Source organism: Notolabrus celidotus, chromosome 4 (genome assembly GCF_009762535.1).
Source record: "Notolabrus celidotus isolate fNotCel1 chromosome 4, fNotCel1.pri, whole genome shotgun sequence".
Classification (NCBI taxonomy): domain Eukaryota; kingdom Metazoa; phylum Chordata; class Actinopteri; order Labriformes; family Labridae; genus Notolabrus; species Notolabrus celidotus.
The window spans coordinates 34,537,501-34,563,749 of NC_048275.1; the positions used below are offsets into that span (position 1 = coordinate 34,537,501).

Below are 26,249 nucleotides of genomic sequence, written 5' to 3' on the forward strand. Positions count from 1 at the left end.
CGTCATCCTGAATGGACCGCCTCAGATTCAGACCTGCAGAGGAAACTCCTTCACTGCGCTCTACCTTCTTTACTCTGTGATACTTTGTTCCTCTTCAGCTGCAGGTACTTTTAACACTCAGATTTTAACCTCTCAAACCTCTGTGGTGTGATTACTACAGAGGTTTTAAGACACGACAGAGACCCAGCGAGTCCAGCAGGCCTCTGGTCTAGATTCAGAACAGCTGACTCAGGGATGTTTTGGGGTTTTTTTGTTCAAATGAAATGAAACAGTTGGTTTTAAATGAGTAACAGCAAAAGTCTGGTTACCTTTCCATCAGGCTCAGGTAAGTCTTGGGGTCAAAGATCTTTTACACAGAGAGATGTTACAGATGTGACCAACACTAGTCATTCAAAACATTGAATCTGGATATAAATGAACCGGATTAAACAATCCAATGTTTAGCTATCCAGGGTAAGGTCGACACAATCTTCTCCTGATTTTTTAAAGATGGATTGAATTAACTCGATGGTAGATCAGAATATCTGAATCACTAAGGTATTTTATGATTAATATTGTTTGTGCTTCTTCTTCTCAACCCTTGCCTTGACTATGAACACTATGTAACTGTGTCGATCACAGCAACACGAGAGCATAGAATAAAAAAAGTTAGATTTATTAACATCAGTGTGAAAGAGTGGTTATGTTTGACATACTTCACATTGATCATGTTCTGTCCCTGTAATCCAGCATGAATCCAGAACTCTGCTGGATCAAGATATTCCTGATTTTTATTGGATCAAAATGTTCCAATCTTTCTTGAAACTTTTGAGAAACATGATCCAGATGAAAACCAAGATCAGATTAATTTATCCTGTCTGTTGTTGTAATCCGTTTACCTTTGAACATCCTGTTTTAAAAAACTGTGGCATTAAGAGCCGGAAAGTTATCCCAGGACAGTCCAAACTGGAGAGAATGGAAGATAAAAACAACAACCCTGAGCTCCATCCACAATCTAATGTCACATTTAAGTCCTGAGTTCAGAGACAACCGCGGGAAGTCAAGATCAAGTCATCTGACACCTGAGGGATGAATGTAGTCTTTTATCTGGACAACAAGAGATCAGTTCTGGGTGTTAGAAATCTATCAGATGCATCTGAACATGTTTTCACCTGGCTCTGCTCGGCCCTGTGACCTTTGACCCTCACCTGTTTACACTCAGCTGTGTTTGTGAAGGTCTGAATCACCAGGAAAACACAAAGCGAGGGATCAGTGGACAAACACACACACAAGTGTTTTCAAGATTTTTGTGCCCTATGAAAACAGCCAACCCCACTGCTACAACTACACCTCCATTACACTTACAAACTTTTAACGTCTATAATTTTGTGTTGCACTCAAAAAACAAATAGATTTGTATTTTCCAAACACTGTTGTCACACATTAAGATAAGTACAGGAAGGCAGAGGGAAGGCAGAAGAACACTATCTCTCTCTTAGTGGCAAAATAAACAGACAGAGGACATCTGTTTAGCTCAGTGGTTGAATCATGCACCCCATGTACAGAGGCTGTAGTCATCAAAGCAGACGGCCTGTGTTTCAGTCTCCTTCTCTATCCTATTCCCCGTCCTATCTCTAAATAAATGTGTAAAATTAATTATTAACACATAATGATACCAACAATAAAAACAGACTGGTGTGCAGTCCATTAACTCTCCTGCTTAAAGCTCCTATAGGGAACTTTTTAGATTGTGTAGTTTTGACGCCCCCTGTGGACAAAGTGGTAGGTCACATCTCTTTGCTGTCTTAGCAGTCAAAGAAATCTCTTCCTGCTTTCTTCTAAAAGTCTAATGAATCACTCGTTGCAAATATTTGTTCTGAAAAATGTTGTTTCTTGAGGCTGCTGTTAATCGTCGTACCTGACTCCTACCCCCTGGCATTGAATATGGTCATTAAAATAATCACCCAGAGAGATTAAATCTTGATGCCAAGGGTCTTTTTTTTGTGTGTTTTTTGGGGTCATAAAGAAGCCATCCATCGATCCATCATCCTCCACTTATCCCGGCCACTTTCACCAGCTCTTCTGGGAGGATACTGAGGTGTTCCCAGGCCAGCTGAGAAATATAATCTCGCCAGCGTGTCCTGGGTCTTCCCCGTGGCCTCCTCCAAGATGGACATGCCCGAAACACCTCCCCAGTGAGACGTCCGGGAGCATCCTGACCAGATGCGGACCACCTCGTCTGGCTCCTCTCGATCTGGAGGAGCAGCGGCTCTACTTTGAGCCTCTCCCGGATGTCTGAGCTCCTGACCCTCTCTTTAAGACTGAGCCCAGACACCCTGCAGAGAAAGCTCATTTCAGACGCTTGTATTCTTTCGGTCACTACCCACAGCTCGTGACCATAGGTGAGGGTTGGAACGTAGATTGACCGGTAAATTGAGAGCTTTGTCTTCTGGCTCAGCTCTCTCTTCACCACGACAGACCAGTACAGTATCCGCATCACTGCAGACGTTCCCCCGATCCGTCTGTCAATCTCACGCTCCCACGCGAACAAGACCCAGAGATACTTAAACTCCTCCGCTTGGGGTAAAGACTTTCCTCTGACCCAGAGTGGGCAAGCCACCCTTTTCCGGCTGAGAACCATGGCCTCAGACTTTGACTGTCTTAAGTTTATTTTTATTTGTAAGTCTACAGAATGAGAGAACAAGTTACAGTGACTATAACTTGATTTCAGCAAAACAAAGCTTGACTTTAAAATGGAAATGATTCCTCTCAGTTGTTTCCTTTCCTGTTTGTTTGTTCTGAAAATGACCCGTCATTATAAACACTTTATTTAAAGGAGAGAAAGGAGCCCTGGGTAATCACTCCCACTTTTCCCTTCACCAAGACGCCCAGACACATCCACGTCTGAAGGAGAACTGGGTCAACTATTCAACATTTCCATCCCTCTCTTTTATTTTCTCTGTTCTGAAATGTTAATCTGGATTATATTCTGTCAGCTGTGAATACATTGACACTAATATTTAACCAGTTGATAAGAGTAAATATGTTGTGCATTTTTATCTTCTGTCTCAAAGAACAATAGAGAAGTTTTTCCCGCACAAAAATGTTTCCTTGTGTTGAAACATTTCCTGGTCTTTGTCAGTTTCAGTCTGACATAACCCGTCAGACAGGATGACAAGCACAGTGTAAGATTACAGTTTACTACCATTCTTGTAATACTTACAATACAGTGATACAAATACTGCTGACAGTGATAAAGTAGGACATTCAGGGTGATAACATAAGAAGGACTGATGAGAATAAACAGGAATAATCTACTCCTTTATAATAATCTGCAAATAGCTATCTTTACCAGTGTTATGCTGCCCTCTAGTGGACGCCTGCTGAAAGTGTGTAAAAATAATCTGACTGCAATAAATTGATAATTTATAATGATCACATTGAACTACATGAAGCATAAATTACCCAACTGTATGAGGACAGGAGGCCTCATTCTCAAAGGCGATGGTCAAACATCTTGGTTGTCAATGAAAAATGAACCAAACCACAAAGCATTTCCCAGACACTTCTACATGATCAGAACACATCCTGAGCTAAACCCAGCTAAGTCCAGCCAACTTGTGAGATCCTGTCCTAAACAACCAGTAGGTTATACATGTAAGCTCAGTGCTCAGGATATAAATTCTGCTTTAAAAAAGTTTTCCATCACAAGTTAAAGTCCAGAAATTCAGATTAGGTAAAAGTTAAAGAGTATCTTAAAAAACACACTATAAGCCTCAAGTTACATGATGTGTTTTTTGCAGTTTTATTATAGTTAGTTTTACTATAATTTCAATAACTCAAGCTAACATCAGTATAATTTATCTTGTATGCAGCATGTTTTGTTAAACTTTTTCATGCATATCTTTTATTATCTTATTCCCTTTATTCTTTTTTATTTTCATAAGACTCACCTCTGTACTAACTGAGTGTGTTTTAACTTGTGCTCACACATTTTTTCTTTTACTCACCGATCATTTTTGTCTTGTGTTGTGTTTTCCCCCATGTTTCTCATCTTTAAATCTTCCTTCAGAATCTAAGTTTAGTTAAAAAAATCTCCCTTTGTGTCTCCATCACAATAAGTCTGTGTTTGTAACATCACTGAGGTCAGACTGGAGTGAAAGTTCAATCACTTTTTTGTGCATGTCTGTGTTGACACATCACATGCTTTTCACATTTAAAACAACATACTGCTTTGCTTTAGCCTACATGAACAAAGGCGTGACAAATCAAATTTCTAGTTTCAACTTAATGTTTTGGCTGAGTTCCAGTTTGACTGCTGACTAAAGATGAGAACTTAACCTTAAATGTATGTTATATTATAACTTTGTCAACCACAAAAAAGATTAACTTCCTGAAGTTTAAAGCTTGAAGGTCGATTATGGTGTTCCCTTTTTGACAAAGCAGAACCAGTCATCCCTTTTCTGAATTTGTCTTGTACATGTTTGTAATTCTTTTAATTTAAAAATAAATAATGTCACTTTCTTTTAACAGTCAGAGTTCTGTCCAGCTCCTGCAGTATGCTGGTAATCACTTCATCTGACATCTTCCCTGCAGCAGCTGTTTAAGGCATCAACAATAACTCTAGAAATATTAATAAAAACATATGGTGATGGTCTCATTTGTTTTTATAGCTCACAAAGAGGCATCAGTGTTAATTTAAGTCTGTTTCATAACCAGCTGGAAAATCCTTACAGGAGCTTTAATAACAAACTCACACCTCTATACTAGTCGGCAAAGGAGCTCTGTAAACTCTATTATAGAAAATGATTTATAGATTTTAAATAAATATTTATACCTTCCTGTACGTTGAGAAGATATAAGGGTCAATAAATCAGAATAGTTAGATTTTTCAAAGTAGTTCACACTCCCTGTAGAATAATATTTAGTTAATTCTGGATATGTTTTAATCAAACACATGGTAACACCGTAGAAGCATTAAGAGAAAACACATACTGTAGAGAGACTTTACAAATAAAGATAAAGATCAAATAAAACATGAACTTTATTTAATATTCAACACTCAGGACCCACTCTGTCAGAAACGGGATGTTCTGAAACTTCACGACACATCGCGACATTTGGAGGTAAAGTGTGGTTGCCATCGCGTCGGCCAATCATATTCCATCCTCCGAACAGGCTGCGCTGGAGCTCAACCAATCACAGGAGAGAATCTGGACAGTGCGCTACCTGCCGCATACGTGCCGCTATGTCTCCTTCACTGTGCCCGGTGACTTGCCGCTCCGTGCCGCTCCACGCCGCTCCGCATCAGGGTCGTCGCTGCAGCGGTTGCTAGCCGATAGGCTGCCGCTGCTCTCCGGTTGGGATGTGACTGAGGTGCGGCAGGAATAATCGACTCTAACACTCGCTGAGGGCCGAACCGGGACAAGCAGGACTGCTCCCGGTAAGTGTTTGCGGTATAGGGGTCTCTATGTTTGAGGGACAGCAGCCTGAAGAGAGGCCGGGTGTAACGGAACGAGATGATGGTGTGTGTCGAACGCGGTGTGTGTGTGCGTGCACGCGCCCGTGAGTGTGTGTGTGTGTGTTTTGGACGGAAATCTGCTGTGACTCGACATCCACCCAGAGTCACCGCAGGTATCCGCCGACAGTCTCACCGGGGCCGGCTGCAGCAGGACCGTGACAGACCGGCTCCTGCAGGAGAGCGACGGTCACGGTGCAAGTGATGACGCTGCTGCTGCTGCTGCTGCTGCGGCTTCATAAACACTAAAGGCCTACATATCTGCTGCTGCTATTCATCTGTCTCTGATCCTCTTCATTATACCCTTCTTCTCCTCCTCACAGTCTCATCCTCCACTCCTCTGCATCCTCATCCTCTCACCTCCTCCTCCTCCTCCTTTACTTTTCTCTTCCCCTCCTTGTTCTCCTTTTCCTCTTCTTCATTCTCCCTGTCTCCTGCCCTAAAGCACCTTGTGTGCATCATTAAAAAAATGTATGCTGCCAGCTTTCACAGCACATGTTCCTCTATGCAGGGAAATCCTTACTTCCAGTCTCCTATTCCCTTGTTGCATATTTGACAGTGGTGTCTTCATTTGCATATAAAAAATATGAGGCTACTGTAGATATTTACCACCGAGCACTCTCTGTACAAAATATTATTCCTCTGTCCATTGGTGCTTCATAAGTGAAAGTTTTTCACAGACTATTCGAAGACAATCAAAAGATTCATCACACATATTCATGGGCATCTTCAAGTCATATCTCATGTGTATGGCAGGCCTGTGAGTCAGCAGTGAAACAAATAATGCCATAAATAAGAATTTGACACTATGGAGGCCCTGAAGCCTGCAAAGTGAATAGCTTTCATCATGTTGCACACAATATAGCAAGTTGGTTGGGAACATGTCCACTGTCTCTTGCTCTGTGTGATGAACCGGGCGTAAACTTTCACTTTGGCTCCAACAATAGATTAAAAACACATAAAGCAATAACTTAGCTAGCTGTAGGATAGTGTTACTGGACCACGAGGATCACTGACGGAGCAGTGATCTAGCAAGAGAAGCATGACATTGTGAGCTGCAAATCCATATCATCGCAAACCTTTAAATGGCGCTTATTACATATTAACACACAGTCTGCCTTTGTTGTCAGAGCTGGACCGTGAAAGTGACCCTGTGCATCTCCTTTTTGCCTCCTCTGTGGGAACGTTAAAGCTGCTCCCTTCACTCTGAGCCTATGCACATCACACATGTCTTTTATGTTTTAAGGACAGCTGGAATATCAATTTGAAGAAATACTATCACTTTAAACAAAATTGTAACACAGAAATGAGAAATGGAGCCAATACAAAAGTTAACTGCAGTTAAGGATGGCTGCAGAAGCCCCAGAAACCACATACACACCCATTCAAAGAAGACGATCTTTACAGCAGAATTAAACATATTTACAGCCTGGTTCAAAAAACAGTTTAGGTCTAAATAGGGCTGCACGGTGGTGCAGTGGGTAGCGCTGTTGCCTCACAGCGAGAAGGTTCCTGGTTTGAGTCCCCGGTTTCTGTATGGAGTTTGCATGTTCTCGCCGTGCATGCATGGGTTCTCTCCGGGTACTCCTCCCACAATCCAAAAACATGGTCACTCTAAATTGCCCGAAGGTGTGAGTGTGTGAATGGTTGTCTGTCTCTCCATGTTTGCCCTGTGATTGGTTGGTGATGTGTCCAGGTCGTCCAGAGTCAGCTTGGATTGGCTCCAGCTCCCCGTGACCCCAAATTGGCTAAGTGATGAAGATAATAGATGGATGGTCTGAAAAGGTAATTTCTCTATCAGCACACACTGAACTTGGGGTGAATTTTTTCAGAACTTGTTGGTTTTGAAGATATTGAATGTCTGAGTTTTGCCTGATTAAGGGTGTGGCTGACTTGACTGACAGACGGGCACACTGTAGCTGTTAGCAAGGAGGCTAAAGGCCCGCCTCAACTCCACCTCTTTGCCTCATGCTAGGTCGTCCTAAAGTTAGGTTGAATCAGCGTTTTCAATATGCCGACGATAGGCTTCAAAACTCTGCTTCAAAAACCAATGGGTGAAGTCACAGAGATAACGTCAATGTGTGGTTCAAACCCGATGTTGCTGTGTTTTAAACTCAGTATTGTGTGTAATGCTGAAGGTAGCCAGAAGTTATTCATTGGTTGTCAGCTTCCTCTTTGAAACCTCAAGTTAGCTGCTGACATGTTGGTTTTCTGGAGCCAGAAGAGAAGGTGTTGTTTAAAAGTAACAGAGTTAGCAAACACCATGCTAACAGTCTGTCATTAGCTTACTCGTTGGCTTGAGAATGACAAAGGTATTGATTGAATAAGATTCTATTGTGCTGCTAAGCAAAGTTGTCCACGTATTAGAGCATAGAAGCTAAGATTGCTTGTGGAAAGTAGTTGCTCCTAGCTCATTTCTCCAGAGAGAGGGTGTGGAGTGACTGAGAATAACCAAACTTCTCATCACTAAGACCTCTGCCTTTCTGTGGAGGAAGAGTCAACAACAAATCTGGCTCCTTCACATTGGCTGACACAATAACTAACCAGCCAGGTTCTGCAGTCATCAATATCTGGTGATTACTGTTAACATGTTAATGATATCATACCAGATTTTCACTCAACCAAAGAACTGGTGCACAGACTTTTTTGGTTGGATTATGAAACCACGTAGACTACAATCCAACATTCAATCAACCAATCTGTATTTATAAAGCACCAAATCCCAACAAATGTTATCTGAAGACTCTCTCCAAACAGAGCAGGTCTAGACCTAGACCGTACTCTATGTTATATTATTAACAAAGACCAGACATCAAGACAGGATAAGATCCAGTCCCATCTTACAGACAGGACTCAGTCTGATCTCATCTTAATCCACCATGAGCAGAGCACTTTGCAGCATTTAGCAAGTTACAGTGGCAAGGACAAACTTCCTTTAACAGAAACCTCCAGCAGGACAAGACTCATGTTAGACACACATCTGCTGAGACCCTGTTGGAGAGAGGGATTGAATGTTGTCCAGCTCAAAAGAAAATCTCACTCACCTGTCACTCAAAGCCACCATGCCCTGATCTATACATGGTTTTTAGGCTTGATTTAATTCAACAAGGGAGTTAATTTAAAGCTAGGGTTGGTAGTCACGGAAAACTAGCATGAATTTGAATGTAGCATTTCCTCAGGACTCGGTCTAACCCCTCCCCCACTACCGTTGGAGCTCCTCCAAAACAGGCCCCCCGCTCACTTGCACAAGCGTCGCTGATTCACGACCATATGATGGTGACTGATTCAAAACCGGTCCTCAGCACATGGTTTGTGTTTTACATTACGTCACCTCATGTCTCACTCAGCGGTAAGAAAACACCAAAACATTCTCATAGTGAAAGTTAAAAACACAAACAAACATGAAATGTACGCTCTGCAGGAGGCGGGCAGAACCAGGGTTTATGTTAGCCGGTATTTACTGGCTATTAGCCGGTTTCACGTGCAGTTGTCCGGCATATAGAGACATCATCGGCCAAAATGTTGGGCGGTAAAAATACCAATATAAATAACCATATTGCTCATAATTTAAGCTGGGGGTTTTCCCTTTAAAACTGCATGTGAAAAAGTGGACTAGTCTTATATTCGGAGTCTACACCTTTACATACCAACATTCGTTCATGACCGTGCCGTGAAGCATCAGAATTTTTTGGGTCACCTAAACGCCACACGTCACGTTTACTGATTGACAGTGGCACGGAGAAAACAGTCATAACTGAATGCTCAAAAACATCAGGAGAACGCTTCTCCACTCATGACGGACACCTGAAGATTTGTATAACCACAGCTCTTACTTTGACAAGTTTACAGAAGGTTATATGATCATATGCTTTATGAAGAGTTTAATCAAGTTAAGCCTCCCAGCATGATGAGATATGAATATCAAAACATAGTTGGAGATGGCCACCTCCCAAAACACTTAAAGGGGACTGATAGTGTGCACGTGGATTACTCCCTTCAGCGCAGTGTGCATTACCAAAACATCACCAAACATTCACCCGTTACGTGCACGCAGCATTCAGAGTGGAGTCTGGTGCAGAGGGGCACAGAGGACACCTGACTGACAGGTAGGTCACGCCTGTTGGCCCCGGACCAGAGAAGGCTCAGGTTAGAGTGAAAGTGCGGGGCTCTCAAACTTTAGTTCTTATTAGATCATGAAGCGCTCTATAATGTCCATGTGAATGTAAACCGGATTATGCAAACTGCACTTTAAGAAAAGAAAGTCCAGGCGCTCTGGTCCGTTACGCTACGATACAGTCTGGCTCCCTCCCCCTCTTTCTCCATGCAGCAGGTTGGCATCGACGCGCTGTCCCCCGGTGCTTGATCATATTATTTACTAATTGATTAATTTCACATTTTAGTGTTTTCAGTCTTGTACTGCTGGTAAATGTAAGTTATTAAGCAGATTGAGCTTTCAGAGTGGATGTCCGGCAGTTATTCTATATGGCTGGAATTCTGGAATATCACCGGCCAAATTAGCCAAAATAAAAAAAAAAGCTCTGGGCAGAACGGCAGGACGGGATTTGATTGGTTTCATAATTTGGCTCCTGATGGCAGGGATTGGTTGGTGTTTTCCTAGGTTTACTCGGTTGTAGATAGAGGGTTTTTTCACTCTATTTTAAGAACAAGTTATGTATTGATTGACATCGGGACAGAAATATCATTTTAACCAGTATAACAAAAAGTGTATCTAAATCTGACTACCAACCCCAGCTTTAATAAAACTCGCCTCACTATAGTTTGACATGAACGCCAGCACTGGGCTGCTGTAATTCTGCTGTAGATTTGGGCATGGTAATGTCAAGTCTGATGGGTAGTGAGCCAGCTTAAATGAGCTCCTGTAAGATCCCAAATGTTTTGCTTTTCAATGTAGGCTTCATTTCTCAGCCCCAGAGGCTACTGCTTGATACAGCACAGAATGTTCAGAGCTACAGTAGCTAACATCATCTGTAGAGTGGAGAGGAGCTCAAAGATATCCTGAACATTTTACCTATACTTTGCTCTGTTGCATACAATATATAAAGGAAACTTGTACCATTGGAGCTTCCAATGTACACGTGCCAACCAGCTCCATAAACTACAGCTTTAAATGAGAGCTGAAGTTTCTCCAGCAAAGATTCTCCAGAGCACTGTCTCGAGAATCTGTGATGAAATATAGCACCATCTAAAACAGCGCCAGCTGAGTCTCTTCATGCTAACAGGCTAACTGCTGTGTTGCTCATAATGATACCTGCCTGTCCGTCTGCTTCTATGGTGTCATCTGTGATGAGTGGCATTCCTCTTTGTTTTACTGCCCTCTACTGGTCTGATGGTGTAGTGCATTTACTTTTTTTTTCCTCCATACGTCACTGGCCTGATTTGCACAATCTACCCGAGACTTCAGTCCGTGATCGAAATGCAGCCAACAATGGGGGCACAGGAACCTTTTAGTTCCGGATAAAGTAATTCTGGGGGCTTAAAAGACCCGGAACTCTTGGTTGGAACGCACCTTTTGTAAAACAGCTCTACTCATATTTTTGGGACTTTAAACACCACATGCACATCCATGCAATCAGATGACTCGTATGGTAATCCCCAAAAAATGTTTGTTTATAAGATCAGATAAGAAAATCCAAAGTACATTGACAATATACCTATGAAGATAGAAATACAGGTACAAATTACAATATACTTTGTACACCTTTACTTGTCAGTAGATTAATTATTGCAAAGAAAATAGCACCTGGTTGTTAAAACACACATGGTGTGTATCATAATAAAATGATAAAGTGAATGCTACAGAGTAAACACTGTTTGCAGCATCAACACATCCCTGTGAAAATACAAATGAATCCACTCAAACCACTTCAAGCACATTAACATGGCGTTATATATAGATGTGATATGGATTCAAGGAGTCAAGCTTTTTTATTGTCATACCAACGCGAGCTGTTGCATGAGGTGGAACAAAATGTTTTTTCTCAGTTCCTGTTTAAAAGGCACAATAAGAAGACACACAATTTAAATAGGAGACAAGAAAGAGCATTTAGACTGAAAGGAGCAGCATACATACATAATAATAAATAGAAAAATATAATTATTGTGCGTATATGAGGAAAAATAGACTGATTTGAGTTGGAATTTGAATAGTTCAATTGAATGTGTGCAAATGTGCAATGATACAGATTTAGATAGATTTCTGATAATAATAATAATAATAATAATAATAATAATAATTAGTTATAATTATAATAGTGATAATAAACAGTATCTTTTAATGCTTAGTTAAAAAAAAAGTGATATAGTCATTACACTGTTACCGTGAATGTAGCTCTGTAACACCTACTGGAGGAAGAGAGTTTGATAAGTTGGCTTTGTTTCTTCTCATTACGAGTGTGACAGCATTATTAACGGTTATAACCATCAACACTGTTATATGTACCATATCATCAATACCCAAATATAGTTTTGATTGTAAAAAATCTAGTTTAACAGTCTATATTCAACTAAACTATTCAACTGTTTATATATTTTTTAATTAATCTACCTATTTTTCATTTTTGTACATATTTTCTTTTTTATCCCCAAATTCTTTTCATTATTTTTCCTATTTTTTTTTACAACATCATAACCTAATAACTGACAGAAACAAATCAATAAACTGAATAAAATTACAAATAGGCAAGTATATATGTATAATAATAATTTATTTACATAGCACTTTTCAATACAGGTAACAAAGTGCTTCACAGTGGGCAATAAAAACAAGAAGAAGTGCAAAACAAAATGAAGCAATAAAAAAAAACCATACAGACTTTTAAAACAGAGCAATAAAATCAGAGTTATAATTTAACAAAAAAATCACACAGTTAAAGCTTTCCTGTTAAAATGTGTCTTGAGTAATGTCAAAAACACAGGACTGACTCAGCAAGTCTGATCTCCTCTGGCAGGCTGTTCCAGAGTGAAGGAGCCCTGATTGAAAAAGCTCTGTCCCCTTTAGTTTTCAGTCAGGTCCTTGGAACAGCTAGCAGAGCACTGACGATAATAGAATAAATAAATAAATAAATAGATAAATAATAATGTTACAATAGAATAGAATAGAAAATAATGTACTTTATTCATCCCCGAAGGGGGGAATTCAGTTGTCTGTCAGATAAAATGATAAAAATCACATAAAACAAGTAATTCAGGTGTCTGTCAGCTCACCTTCCATTGGTTAGAGAGTTATCAAGCCCAATGGCTGCAGGGATGAATGATTTTCTGTATCTCTCGGTCCTGCAGCGCAGAGAGATGAGCCGTCCACTGCTGCTGTTTCTCTGATCCTCAAAGAAGTTGTGAAGTGGATGATCTGTGTAACTTAGAATGACCTCTAGCTTCTTCTGTGTGCATATCTCCACCACAGTCCCCAGTGAGTCCAACCTGGTTCAAATCACAGTGCCAGCTCTTTTCACTAGTTTGTCCAGTCGCCTCGCATCCTTGTGTTGTATACTGTTTCCCCAGCAGACTGCAGCATAGAATAACACACCTGCCACCACAGACTGATAAAACATCTGCAACATCTTTCTGCAGATGTCTAAGGATCTGAGCCTCCTTAAGAAAAAGAGGCGGCTCTGCCCTTTCCTGTAGAGTGCATCTGTGTTAAAGGACCAGTCCAACTTGGTGTCCAGGTGTACACCTAGATATTTGTAGGTTGGCACCTCCTTGATGTTCACCCCTCACTGTGAATACATAAGTTAAAGAAAGGTACACTGACATTAGTATAAAATGAGTAGTCTGCTATTTACAGATTGTAGTACCAACATCAAACTGCAGGGGCTGTAGGTCTAAATCACCAAACCAAGGTTAGTCAAGCTTGTTAGATTTAGATAGTCTGCAGGATGTGTACAGTTTTACATTCACAACATACTTAACAAATTATTATTTAAGTAATAAAATAAATGAAAAAAGGAAAGATCTGCACGAACACTTTGTACATGTATGTGCTTTAACACGTTCAACATGTTTTCTGTATTTTGGCTGTATTTTTATTTATTCCTTTGATATTATTTTATTTTGTATGATGTTGATTTTATTTTGAAGGACAATCTGTCGTTCTTCCGTTCTTCGCAACCATTTAATCCTTTCCCACAATGCTTTGTTTCCACGTCCCCTGCTTCCTGTTTATTGTGACCGTCTCCACCGGTGAAATCTTAACGTTTACGCCGCCGTGCCCCCGCCGAAAGCTCGGTGAGTAACCCCATCCCCGCTCTTTCCCCCGCCGGTCCCGGCTGCTGTCGGTCATTTATCGGACGGTTGGCTCTTTTATTTTGACAGCTAACGGTCGGCGCAGAGTAAATCCCTCCGCTGCTTCCTCACTGACTGTGAGGCGGTCGAGCCCCGGACTACACTCACAAACTAACACATTTAACATCCGCGCTTAGAACACCCAAAAGACCAAACAATCTAAACGGGTTTGAACATTTTTGGAGACAGATGAACCATATGAAAAATTCGGCTTATAGATAATGAATAAAAAGCTCTTAGTTTGGATGAAATGTCATCCTTTGTAATGGATGCCCTGTCAGAAACCGCCCTCCGCGGGGTTTTAAGTGGGAAGTCAACCCGGCTGCAAAGAGGAAATCTGTCATTTCTCCTGATGTTACACTCAGGTACAATGCTTCGTGTTTTAAAGGAAGCATGGATGGTTGAAAAGTGAGAGAAGAATGTGCAGAAAGCACAAAGCCCCGTGTGTTATCCAGAAGGCTGAGTGTGAGTAGGCAGATATCTGGACGGAGTTTGGCACGATGGTCTGTCTGTATTAAACCGATAATGAAAGTGTCTCTGTGTTTCTGTGTGATAGCTCTGAACCCACAGATTTACGTCACCATATTAAGCTCACACAAAGCTCATGTCACTTCCTGTTCACGGACAGGAGGTCAGATGTCACCTTGTATTATTATTTATTTGTTTAACCTTTGTTTCACTGAGAAGAGCTCTTGAGATTAAGCACAATGTGCAGCCATACATATAAAAACTATGATACAGGACTGTAATGCATCAATCTTTATTTATACAGTGCATATCACAAGAGACAATATTTCATCTGTTTCCAAACAGAGCCAGTCTAGACCATACTCTATGTTCTATTATTAACAAAGACCCAACATCAAGACAGGATAAGATCCAGTCCCATCTTACAGACAGGACTCAGTCTGATCTCATCTTAATCCACCATGAGCAGAGCACTTTGCAGCATTTAGCAAGTTACAGTGGCAAGGACAAACTTCCTTTAACAGGCAGAAACCTCCAGCAGGACCAGACTCATGTTTGACACACATCTGCTGAGACCGTGTTGAAGAGAGGGATAGAGGGAGATGAAGAGAGAGAGATGATATTGGTGAGACAGATAGTAATAGTTGTAGCAGCTGGAGTCTGGCACGTCCACAGCAGCAGGCCGTCTACAGCAGAGATCCAGAGAAACCTACCAACGTATTTTTAATTAAGTGGCAGGGACAAATTTCCTATTACAGGCAGAAACCTCCAGCAGGACCAGACCCATGTTAGAGACACACATCTGCTGAGACCGTGTTGGAGAGAGGGATGGAGGGAGATGAAGAGAGAGAGATGATAGTGATGAGACGAGTAGTAGCTGTTGTTGCTGGAGTCTGGCACGTCCACAGCAGCAGGACGTCTATGGCAGCGACTTTGCCTCCTAGTTATTCATACTCACTTTGATAGTATTGTATAAAATCAATACCGTAAGTTTCAGGGTTTTTTGTAATTCAAGCAGCAAACTTTAACACCTGTCTCCCGAATTCAGTTCTGACTTTAAGAAAAGTTCCTGGGACTGAAGGTTGTAAGATCCTGTACTCGTTTGTATGGTGTGCAGTGATATCACTGAGAACTGACCTTTTAGGGTGTCAGAGTTATTGTGGACCACTGATGTTGACTTTTTTTTAGGGTTGATAATGATGATTAGAGAGCAGGTGGACAGACAGCAATATATATAATGCTGATTATTTTGCATACAATTAAACACAACAACTTCACAATAACATCCATTATTCCATGCACTTCCACAAACATGTTGTAGATGTTTTTTGAATAGCTAAAGAAAACAATAATACATCAAGTTGTGCTATTGGCTTAAGTCATAGACTGTATAAATAATGGACGTACTATTCGTGACGTCACCCATCTGTTTTTGAGCGCTGTTTTGAAGCCAATCGTCGGCGGGAGCCATATTGGAAGTCAGGTGTGCCTCTCATAATGGAAGACTCGTAATCTTAATATCTTTGAAATTGCAGCGTTATGAAAAAATCACCCCCCATAGAGTGTGTGTCGATCGAGAAATGAGCTATCCAGACTATACTTTTTTTTTTAACCAGGCTGTAAACATGTTTATTTCTGATGTAAAGATCAGCTTTTTGAATTGGTCAGCCTCAAGTGGACACTCAGGGAACTGCAGTTTTTAACACATCCACATTGGCTTCAATTCTCGGCGCCGAAAGTTTTTGTGTCAGAAGTAATACTAAACTGCATTATTCCATTCGTCATAACATAATATGAAACAGGAGTCAGCAACGGGCCGAGAGGTTTAAACGCAGCGGTCGCAGTGGTCGCAGGTTGGACTCCTGGTCTTGACTCCTTGCATTTCCTGTCTCTCCTCAGCTTTCCTGTCAAATAAATGCCCTAAAGTGTAAAAAACATCAGCCAGTAAAACTGTTTCTGCTGTCCTTTAGAAGAAACATGTTATTATTTAGCATTAGGGTTACACAGGACTTCCACCAGATCCGTGTTTGGTCCGTCTCCAATCTGCTGCAGTCCGGCTCCATGCTCTCTCGTCCGTGAACACCCACTGGTTGTGTTTTCAGAACGCAGCAACAGCGCAGAACCACTGGACAGCTGGAGTCATGTGACCGAGGTTTTCCCTGAAAACCTCTGACCTGTTGACTCCAGGTCTGGCTCCGCTCACCATGACGGTTTGTTGTTGTAGTTAAGTGAAATACGATCTGGTGATAACACAGAGTGTTTTATTCTGAAAATCAACCTGATATTTTCATTTTGTTTTGGTGCCTGACTTCCTGTCCCGCTCCATCTGCTCTGTTGAGATTGATGCGTCGTGCTCCGGCATCCGGCAAAAATAGAAGTCTAGTGTATCTGATCCGGAGGACTCCGACGGAGCGGATCCAGAGGAAGTTAACACATTGACTAGAATAGAAACCTATCAGATCTGGTGGCGTGAAGGATCAGAGACGGACTGGACAGGGATCTGGTGGAATTTGTCCGTTAGCATTAGCATTAGTCCACAGCAGCCACACTGACGAGACTGCCTGCAGTGTCGGCAGAAGTTATGTGTTTATTCTTTTAATCGGCCTCATGAGCACCACAGATTATTTCAACATGCCGTTAATCTGCCTGATTAATCGATCTGTGTCTCCTGCAGACTCATCAAACAAACATCATCCCTTTGTTTTCTGAATGCCTAATAACGACTACAAATAGCTGCAGATAACTCTGCGATCATCACTCGTCTGTTTGTCTATTTGTATCTCTACATTTTAAACAAACGTCAATGTGAACGATCCACAGATGGGAAGTTCCCTGTGATGGACATGAGTAAGAGAGACTGGCGCCTTATCAATTATTAAAAATGATATTATTTTACCGTCTATAGGATGAGTCAGCTGGACAACCTTCTCCCCGTCTTCCTCCTTAAAACAACCCTCTCCGTCTCAGCGTCACTGAAACTCCTGTAACACACACAGTCACCACACTGTGGGTATCGACACAGGAGGCGGTTTCTCACAACGTTTGACACTTCTCTTGCAAAAAATCTAACACTTGTCATATACTTCAGTCAAATAGTGACCTGTACATGAGTGAAAGGTTGGTTCTGTAAATCTGAAACAAAGGGAACGTGCAGCATCAGTTACCATGGCACCGATCCTACATTCAAATGTCTGTGTTCATAATCTGATCGACTCCAGCTGTTCACTTAGAGAGCAGTGTCACAACATGTATCCTCTTTCTTCTTTAACATGTTCTAATTCTTGGCTTTGCTCTTCTTCTCCTCTTTCATGCCCTCTTACTCCTCCCCTCCTTCTTGTTCTTCCTGTTCTCACTATTTATCTTCAACTTAATTTATGTCCTCCTCATCTCCTTCTTCCGTATCTTTCTTTTCTTCTTTCTTCTTATCTTCCTCTTGTTGTTGTTGTTGTTGTACTTCATCTTCTCTCCACTTGTCCTCCTCAGGCCTGTAGCTGCGCCTCTTTATCTCCATCCCCGCCCTCCGGACTCTGCTCAGGATGGAGGACTCTGAAACAGAGCTGGTGGTTTCAGAGTCGGATGCTCTGGGTGCAGACTTCATCACAGTGGAGTTGGACACCCAGCCCATCGAGTACGTGGTGAAGTGGGCGGAGGTCGGCTCCAAATTCACCATCTCCTGCGTGAAGAAGGACTCCGATGACCCGTCGGACCTGACGGCCGAGCAGCTGAAGATCGAAACGGACGAGGCCTTCTTCGCTCCGTATGAGGAGGTGTACCCCTGTGAGGTGACGGAGCAGAGCGTGGAGATAAAGACAGACTCAGATGAGGATGATGAGAATGAAGAGGAGGAGGAGGAGGTGTTGGTAGAGGCGGGGAGCAGCCGGCTCGATGGCGACCTGGACTCGGACCAGGCCGATTTTGAGCCGGACGAGCGGCAGTACCGCTGCAGCTTCTGTGGAAAGTGTTACAGCCATGCTTCGAGCTTGTACCGACACCAGCAGACCCACACCGGGAAGAGCGGCGGGATGGTGCCGCCCACCAAACGGGCACTGGAGCCGACTCACCAGGATGCACGTTACACCTGCCCTCATTGTGGGATGAGCTTCAAAGGAAGCAGGTCTGTATGTAGAAATGTATGAGTCTGTACTGACTGACTGAAGCCGGCAGTACAGACTCATATCTATAAACATACAATGTATTTAATACTACATGTTGATTATTATTATTAACAATATAAATCATATTACTTATATAGGCAGCAAAGACTTTTTAACAGGTTTGACCTTTGACCCAAACTCTAAATATTTGTTTTTAGTTTAAAGATCATCAAGTCATTATCATAAAGTGTTTTCATCTTTTTCATAATTAACTTGAAACACAGTTTAAACTGTTTTTTGAGGGACTTTCTCTGCTCCTATCTCAGAGCTACACCGCACTTCCAGCTGGGACTGGACGACAAAACAATCAACATAGAAGAATAAACATAGACACATACTGTTATAGACAACAAACATGAACATATTAATTAGATATGGACAGATCCTACAGCCTATCACAACGCAGAAGTAGTGACACCTGCCATGTTTTTCTGTGTGCACAATCAATCAATCAATCAATCAATCAATCAATCAATCAATCAATCAATCAATCAATCAATCTTTATTTATACATCGCCAAATCACAACAGATGTTATCCTCAGACTCCGTGGCAAGGCGAACTTACTTTAAATGGCAGAAACCTCCAGCAGGACCAGACTCATGTTAGACACACATCTGCTGAGATCGTGTTGGAGAGAGGGATGGAGGGAGATGAAGAGAGAGAGATGATAGTGGTGAGACAGATAGTAATAGTTGTAGCAGCTGGAGTCTGGCACATCCACAGCAGCAGAGATCCAGAGGGACCTACCTACGTATTTTTTTATTAAGGGTCTATAAAAAGCTGTTTTGTCTGATGCAATTTTATCAATAAAAAGAGGATCAGAACTGAACGTGAAAGAGAACTCCAGTCTCTCTTAAAAGAGGAGAAAACTGTCGACTGTAAATGTTAACATGACGTCAGACATGTTTGGAGGTTCATGGTAGCTCAGCCAGAAGAAAATATAAGACAGACAACTGTGTGCGTATTGAAAAACACAAACTGGTTATATCAGGCTTCAATGATAGTAGATGTATTACCTATAGGGGATCCTTGTCCCCCAAGGTCCCTTTGTTTAGAAAGACGCTGGAGAAACTGAACTGAGGCTCGACTTTTGACCACTGCAGACGGGTCAACTTTACCACATAAATTAAACTAAACAAACTCAAACACTAATGTCAGTATCTGCTCTATGAAGACAATTTTCAAAGCTTTATCTTGCCCTCAGAAAGCAAATTTGCTTTTGCACTATTCACTTTTCCCCAGTCACTGATTTATTGTGGATTTTGATATTTTTCATCATAGTTTGACATAATTTTTAACAACAAAAGCTGAAAAATATCTGGCTCAGTCTTCGCCTTCAGCAGCTGACACAGTGTGTTCTGATGAGGCAAGCATATCGTGCAGACAATGGTATGTGTCACAGTGAGAGCTGAAGACTTACTCTGAAGACGCTCTTCCATTCAGCTTTCATGGTTTGACTTCTGAAAATTGAAGAAAGTGGGTAAAACAGTGGTGTTCACTGAGGTAGGAACTCTGGATAGTGAGTGATGCAGACTGCAGCCGTATGTGAGCCGCTGATACAGAAGCACTGTTGTTACCAAGTCCCACTCCTGACAGCAGGAGCTCTCTGGGTTCATGGGCTCACAGTTTGCACCACCAGGTAACTCAGGATCTCCTTACTCCAGTTCATTAAGTTTTCCTCCTGTGTCCACAGTAAACAGCATGTCATCGTCTGTGTCAGAATCACGAACCTTTAGTCTGTATTTTGTCTCATTCAAAGCCTTCTGACGCAGGCAGGGGGACATGTTTGGGTTGCATCAGCGAATAGTGCAAAAACAAAAGTGGTTTTCTTTCAGCACAAAGGCAGAGAAATTATAAACAGAAGGTACACTTAAGTTTCATAAAACGTACTAAATAATGTTGTAGAGTTGACCCCGTCTGCAGCCCAGCTTCTGTTACATTTCTCCAAGATCCTCTGTGGGTAGAACACTTACTACTGAGAAGAATCCAACTTAAAAAAAGAATGAACTCTTTTGAAGTGAGGAAGTTCTCTTTTTAGCTCTTCAGAACAGGTCGGTTTAAAAATGCAACCTGCAGGAATAAGAGCCGTTAGAGGAGATCAGCAGCTTGGAGTTTGGACGGGGGCAGCTTGGAGGTAGTTCATATAGTTCCACATGTGAGAAACAAGGTGCGTCTCAGTTCTAAAGATGCACCCATGCGTCCCCCACATGCTTCTTTCACTTGCATCCTAGTCCCTCCCTCCAGAGATGCATGGAGAGATGCAAGGAAATAAAGAGTGGAAGAGAAGCAATGAGGAAATCAGTTTTAAGAGTAACAAGGCGTCCTTCGAAGCATCCTGGAAGCAACTTCCATTTGTGATCATGGTGTCGGCTGATCACCACTGCCCAGCTGTTATTCAACATCAACGGCTGTTTGTGACTTCACACATGTGCACTGTAATAACTCTGATTAAATACACACAGTAACAGTGTTTTGTCTCTTTATGTCACCTGTCTAACAAACACCTGCACATGAAGAACAGCCTGAAGTCTGTACTCTGAGTCCTGCTCAGAAGCACACGGACCATTTATATCAGATAAAGGTGTCATAAGGTATTTGTTAATTATTTGCATACACTGTCTATGAGTGAACTCTATATTTTATGAACACACAGACTAATGATGCGTCAGGAACTCTGAAAAAGTAAATCTTGTAAAGCTCTTTGTATAAAACTATAGTGACATGATGGTAAATGTAAACAGACAGACTTCATAATAAAGTTTAACAGGAGAAGTTCTATCATGCAGATAAATTAACTGTATTCCTGATGTCATACTGTATGACTAATCAACCAAGGTATGTCTGTGATCTGTTTCAAGGCACCCCATAGTGTCTGTTTTAAGGTCTCCATTATTAAACTCTGTTGATGTTATGAAGTCTGACCCGTTACAGCATCCATATTCAACATGGTGGCCAGTCTGTCAGCTAAAGACTTCCATGAAGGCTACTCTCGTTTATCCTCACATATTACTTCTCAGATTTCCCTCCTCTCTCCTTGATCCTCTCTCCTCCGAGCTGCAGTAAGAGCTTTGGGATGCTCCATCACATTGTGATCCGTGACTACTTTGGTTCATTTCAGAGAACTGAGACATAAAACTACAGTCTCTGCTGTCGACTGCACCAACAATAAAGCTATGCCGACTTTAATCACGACACAATAAAGGTTCAGATTTTTTTTTTGTACCTGAATAAAAGTGTGAAACAACTTTAACTGAGATTTTACACACAACAAACAGAACAGAACAGAACAGAACAGATACACTACTGTATAGACAGGATGCAAACTCAAACATGAAAAACAATAGCAATGACTTGGGACGACTAAAATCCATCCGAATATTTTGCATTTAGTATTTCTAACCTGGGATCAATTTGATATTTAAGTCGTCTATCTGTAGGTTTCTGGTTAGGTTATTATGTAAAATATCATCTTTCTCTGTATTAAACAAAGAGCTGACATATAAGTCTTTAACATCTTGTGTGTTTATGTCTTCATCAGGATGTTGGGGAGTCACCTGCGACTTCACGGTAAGCGGCGGATCCACCCCTGCAACATCTGTGGAAAGGAGTTTAACCACAGCTCCAGCCTGTCACGCCATCGCCTCATCCACAAGAAAGGAAAAGGCCTCCCCAAGGATGTCACCCTTGGTCCCAACATGGCCTCTCTGCGCCACTCTTTTAAGGCTGGCGGCAAGGACAAGAAGAACAAAAGGCAGCAGCAGCAGCAGCAGCACCACCATGTGGCCACCGCTATCATCCAGAGTCAGGGTGGGGATAAGTTCTACGCCTGCCCGCAGTGTGACATGAGCTTCAGGACGTCCACGCAGCTGTCCAAACACCAGGTGACCCACGTGAAGGAGCTGCTAGACAACTACACCCCCGGCAAGGAGAATTTGGGCGAGAGCTCATCCGACCTCAAGATCCGCCTCAAGCTCTGCTCCCGAGACAAGCCCAACTTCTACACCCTTTGCAAGAAGAACCGTCGCCGCAGAGGGGGGCGAGCAAACAAACGGGGGCCCGCCATCTCTGAGGTAGAGGATGGCGTTGGAGGAGGAGGTGGAGCAGGTCGCCACTGCTGCACTCAGTGTGGGAAGCGGTTCAGCCACGCCTCCAGCCTGGCGCGACACCAGCAGACCCACAGGGCCATGGATGGCATTGGAGGGGGCAAGTTGCAACAGCACCAGAAGCAACTTCAAGTCAAGACCGGACTCCCCACAGCCAAGACCAAGACTTACACCTGTGCCGCCTGCAACAAGACCTTCATGCACTCATCCAGCTTCTCCCGCCACAAGAAGGCCCATATGGAGGAGGAGCAGCGGGCCCGATCCGCTGCTGCAAAGCGCCGGAAGAGAGTTGTCTTAGACGAGACCGCTCCGCTGGAGTCCGACTCTGAGTGACATCACCTGGTTTTGGACTGGGGCTGACCCAGTTCTGGACCATTTCTGGGTTGGCTCTGAATCAGCACTTACTGGTTCTGGACTGGTTTGGGACCAGTTCTGGTAGAGTTCTAGTTTGACAAGGTTCTTGAAAGTTCTCCACCAGTTCTGGACCAGTTAGGGACAGATTCTGGGCTGCTCATGGCAGTTTGTTTAGCTAGGGTTCTGGAACTGGAACTGGTTGATTCTTATCTGGTGTAGATATCAGCAGGACATCCATATATGATCATATGCTGAGGGGAACTCCACATATGGTCATACCCATATATGGTCATCACTGAACATTAGATGAATGCTCTAAAGGATGGGATTAGATTTCAAGTGTTACCCCCCTGCCCTGCCCCTCCCTCACAGATCATTTAGGTTGCACACAGACCTGTTCGCTTTGATTCTGCTCTCTCTACACTCCATTTCCCATCAGCCACCTGGGGAGGGCTGGGAGCTACTGGGCACCAGAGTCACCTTCTAGCCAACCTGCCATCAGCTCTGGGAGGTGTTCATCTGGTGGCTTCCAGTCAGAAGTCGGCGTGCAGAGCATAATGGGACATTTAGTCTCCACAGACAAGTACAGCAGCACAACCAACCTGTAGATCCAGTTCAGACCGGGCTCCACGCTCAGATCAGACCGCGGAGGATCAGTTTGAATTTACCAACAACAAAACTACAGAGTACTCCAAATTTAATGTGAGAATCTAATCAGAGAGCAACAAACAAACTGTCAGTGACATCAATCAAAAGACTAACTTTAAAAACCATGAGGTACTCTGAATCAGACTGAAGCTCTCTGTTATTACAGATCAAACCCTCGCTCTCTGTTTGGATCTTATAGTTTCTTTCACAGTCCGTATCTACCCTGAACAAAGCTACGACTCCAGCTGGGACAAGAAATGCACGACATCACTGAAAAGATATAAACCCAATATCATTCTCCTAATTGTCTAAAAAAGACCTCTTAATTATGACTTTCAGGTACATCTTTGGTCTTAAACTCTCAGATTTGTGTCTCCAGGTAAAGATTTTTCCTTTTGATTTCTTTGACACTTTTGAAGGAAAGGTCCTCTACACTCTAACTCACCTGAATCCTACCCTGACCTGTGATCAAATACATCTACTGATAGTTTTCCATCCCAGTATCTCCCACAAAGTTCACTGAAAAACATAGAAATCCTCATTTAGACCCAAAGATTGATCGAATATCAGAACGGTTTTAGATTCCCGATGATGGTCTCATCAGTCCGGCCCCTTAAAGCTCTGATTTCTCTCCTCAGTGGTTCTGTATTAGTCGTGTTAATGATTGGTTGAAAAGCTGAACACAGGTTTGTTGTTCGTAAACTTCCGCACAGGTCTGATGAGGTTAATCACAGATCTAATCCAGACCAGAGACTCCTGCTGGTCTACATGAGCGTGACTCCCCCGGTTCCTTCATGTTTTTTTTCTTAACAGAGTGATTTGATTGGCTGCAGTTCCTTCTGACGCATCGTTCTGATCGGTTAACAGTTTAGTGACTTTGATATTTTGACAAGGTAAAAATGTGAGATGTGAAGCGAACGAGCTGATTGGTCAGACCTAGCGTTCCTGCACATTTAACATTTGCATGAAGACTATAAGCTGCAGACAGTCAGCCATATTTGTAGTTTTCCGGCTGTGTGGCCGATGACTGATCTGCGGCGTTCTGATTTGTCGTACACCAACAGAGCAGTCGTTTTGTGGAGGTTGAAGAGAAACTGCACTTCTTATTTATGAATTTGGAACAATGTTGTAATATATAAATATAAATAGTATTTAAATGTGATTGACCAGTTAAATAAAGAAAACAACAGAGCACCTAGCCAGGCTTAGCTGTCCTCGTCATCATAGCACCACCACCACCACCACCAACACCACCACCACCATTATTGTTCAGCATCCTCATCGTCAACATCGGCCAACAGGAAAAGACTGACTCACTACAACAACGCCCTCCTGTAGACACCCAGATTTTCAAAATAAGAGCCTCCAAATATGTTAAAAATAAGGCAGTCGCCGGCCTTCAAAGCAAAACCCCCAAAAATTCACTCCAGCCCACAAAGGGAACTATTGTGTGTTTCTTTTTTTCTAGCCTTTGTGCTAAAATAGACATAATTTATTAATGGTAAAAATAATTTATTGAATTTTGTGAGCTGATAGCAAAGGAAGCTGTTTCCACTAAAGTAAGACATGACACATTTTGAAGATGTCAGAAAATCTGGACTCGTCAGGCTTTCCTCTGAGGACGTCTGGACCAACACGGACAAAGAAATGAAAAACTTGTTCGTATCTTCGTCAGCTGTTTGAAAAGTTTGCTGGCACAAACACTCAACAGTTGTTTCTAAAAGGTTAAATTAGTGAACGATCCAGACTTGGTGGCGATGTAAGCGTTGATCCACAGAGAGAGCCCGGAGCTGTGGACGAGCTGAAGGATCGATCCTGTGACGAGTTTCTTTTCCACACTGTTGGAACAGCTTCAGCCAAAATACCCCCTCACTTATTTTCCTGCTCCACAAATCGTCTTTGGACCGCAGACGCTTTGAGTTTGTGAATAACATTTTACTGTGTGAATTGGATTTGACTTAATTTAGTTGTTACCTATTTATAAATGTGTGTTCGCACTACGAACCTCCCGAAGAAAATAGTGAAAAACAAATTCCTCCTCCTTCTCCTCCTCTTCCCTCCTGCTCTTCATCCTTCTGGTTTGTGTTCTCTCAGTTTCAGGACTTAAAGATGCTGTTCTCCTCTTTTAGTCCACAGTTTTGCATTTTGATCCATGTTGTGTTGCTTTGTTTTCTGTTCATGTCGTGGTTCCTGCAAAGCTTCACCCCAAGATAGAAGGTTGTTCGTCATTGTATTGTGTTTGCCAATAGAATAAACCCAGTGGACATGTATTGTCTTGCGTTTTGTAATAAACCTTTAAAAGAAGTTTCTCATGTGAGTGTATGTACGTGTGTGTGTGTGTGTGTGTGTGTGTGTGTGTGTGTGTGTGCCTGTGTGTGTGTGTGTGTGTGCGTGCGTGCGTGCGTGCGTGCGTGTGCCCGCGCATGTGTGTGTGTCTGTCAGTAAGTCATATAGAAGCTCAGAAAAGACATCAAACCTTCTCAGATTTACAACCCTTATTCCAAAAGCGTTTGAACACTGTGTGAAATGTTGATAAAAACAAAATGTGATGGTTTGCAAATCAATTAAGCCCTTAATTTATTTTAAATAGTGCAAAGACAGCTGATCAAATGTTGAACATTTAATTGTTGAATGAATACTTTATAGAAATTTGAAGCCAGCAACACGTTTCCAAACATTTGGGGCAGAGGATTTTTGATCAACACTCTGTAAACATTGGTGA

The 26,249-nt window shown here is 42.2% G+C and overlaps 1 protein-coding gene across 2 annotated transcripts; it reads left to right on the forward strand.

Moving 5' to 3' along the window:
- Window positions 1–5,243: 5,243 nt before the first annotated feature.
- Window positions 5,244–25,831, forward strand: LOC117811466 (zinc finger protein 135). 2 transcript variants are annotated; one of them, XM_034681749.1, is made up of 3 exons: window positions 5,244–5,422; window positions 17,750–18,380; window positions 21,961–25,831. In XM_034681749.1, the coding sequence occupies exons 2-3, from the start codon at window positions 17,803–17,805 to the stop codon at window positions 22,856–22,858; spliced, it is 1,476 nt and encodes a 491-aa protein (XP_034537640.1). In that variant the 5' UTR covers window positions 5,244–5,422; window positions 17,750–17,802; the 3' UTR covers window positions 22,859–25,831. The 2 variants fall into 2 exon arrangements, with proteins under 2 accessions (XP_034537640.1, XP_034537639.1); XM_034681748.1 differs by lacking the exon at window positions 5,244–5,422 and adding an exon at window positions 13,633–13,741.
- Window positions 25,832–26,249: the final 418 nt, after the last annotated feature.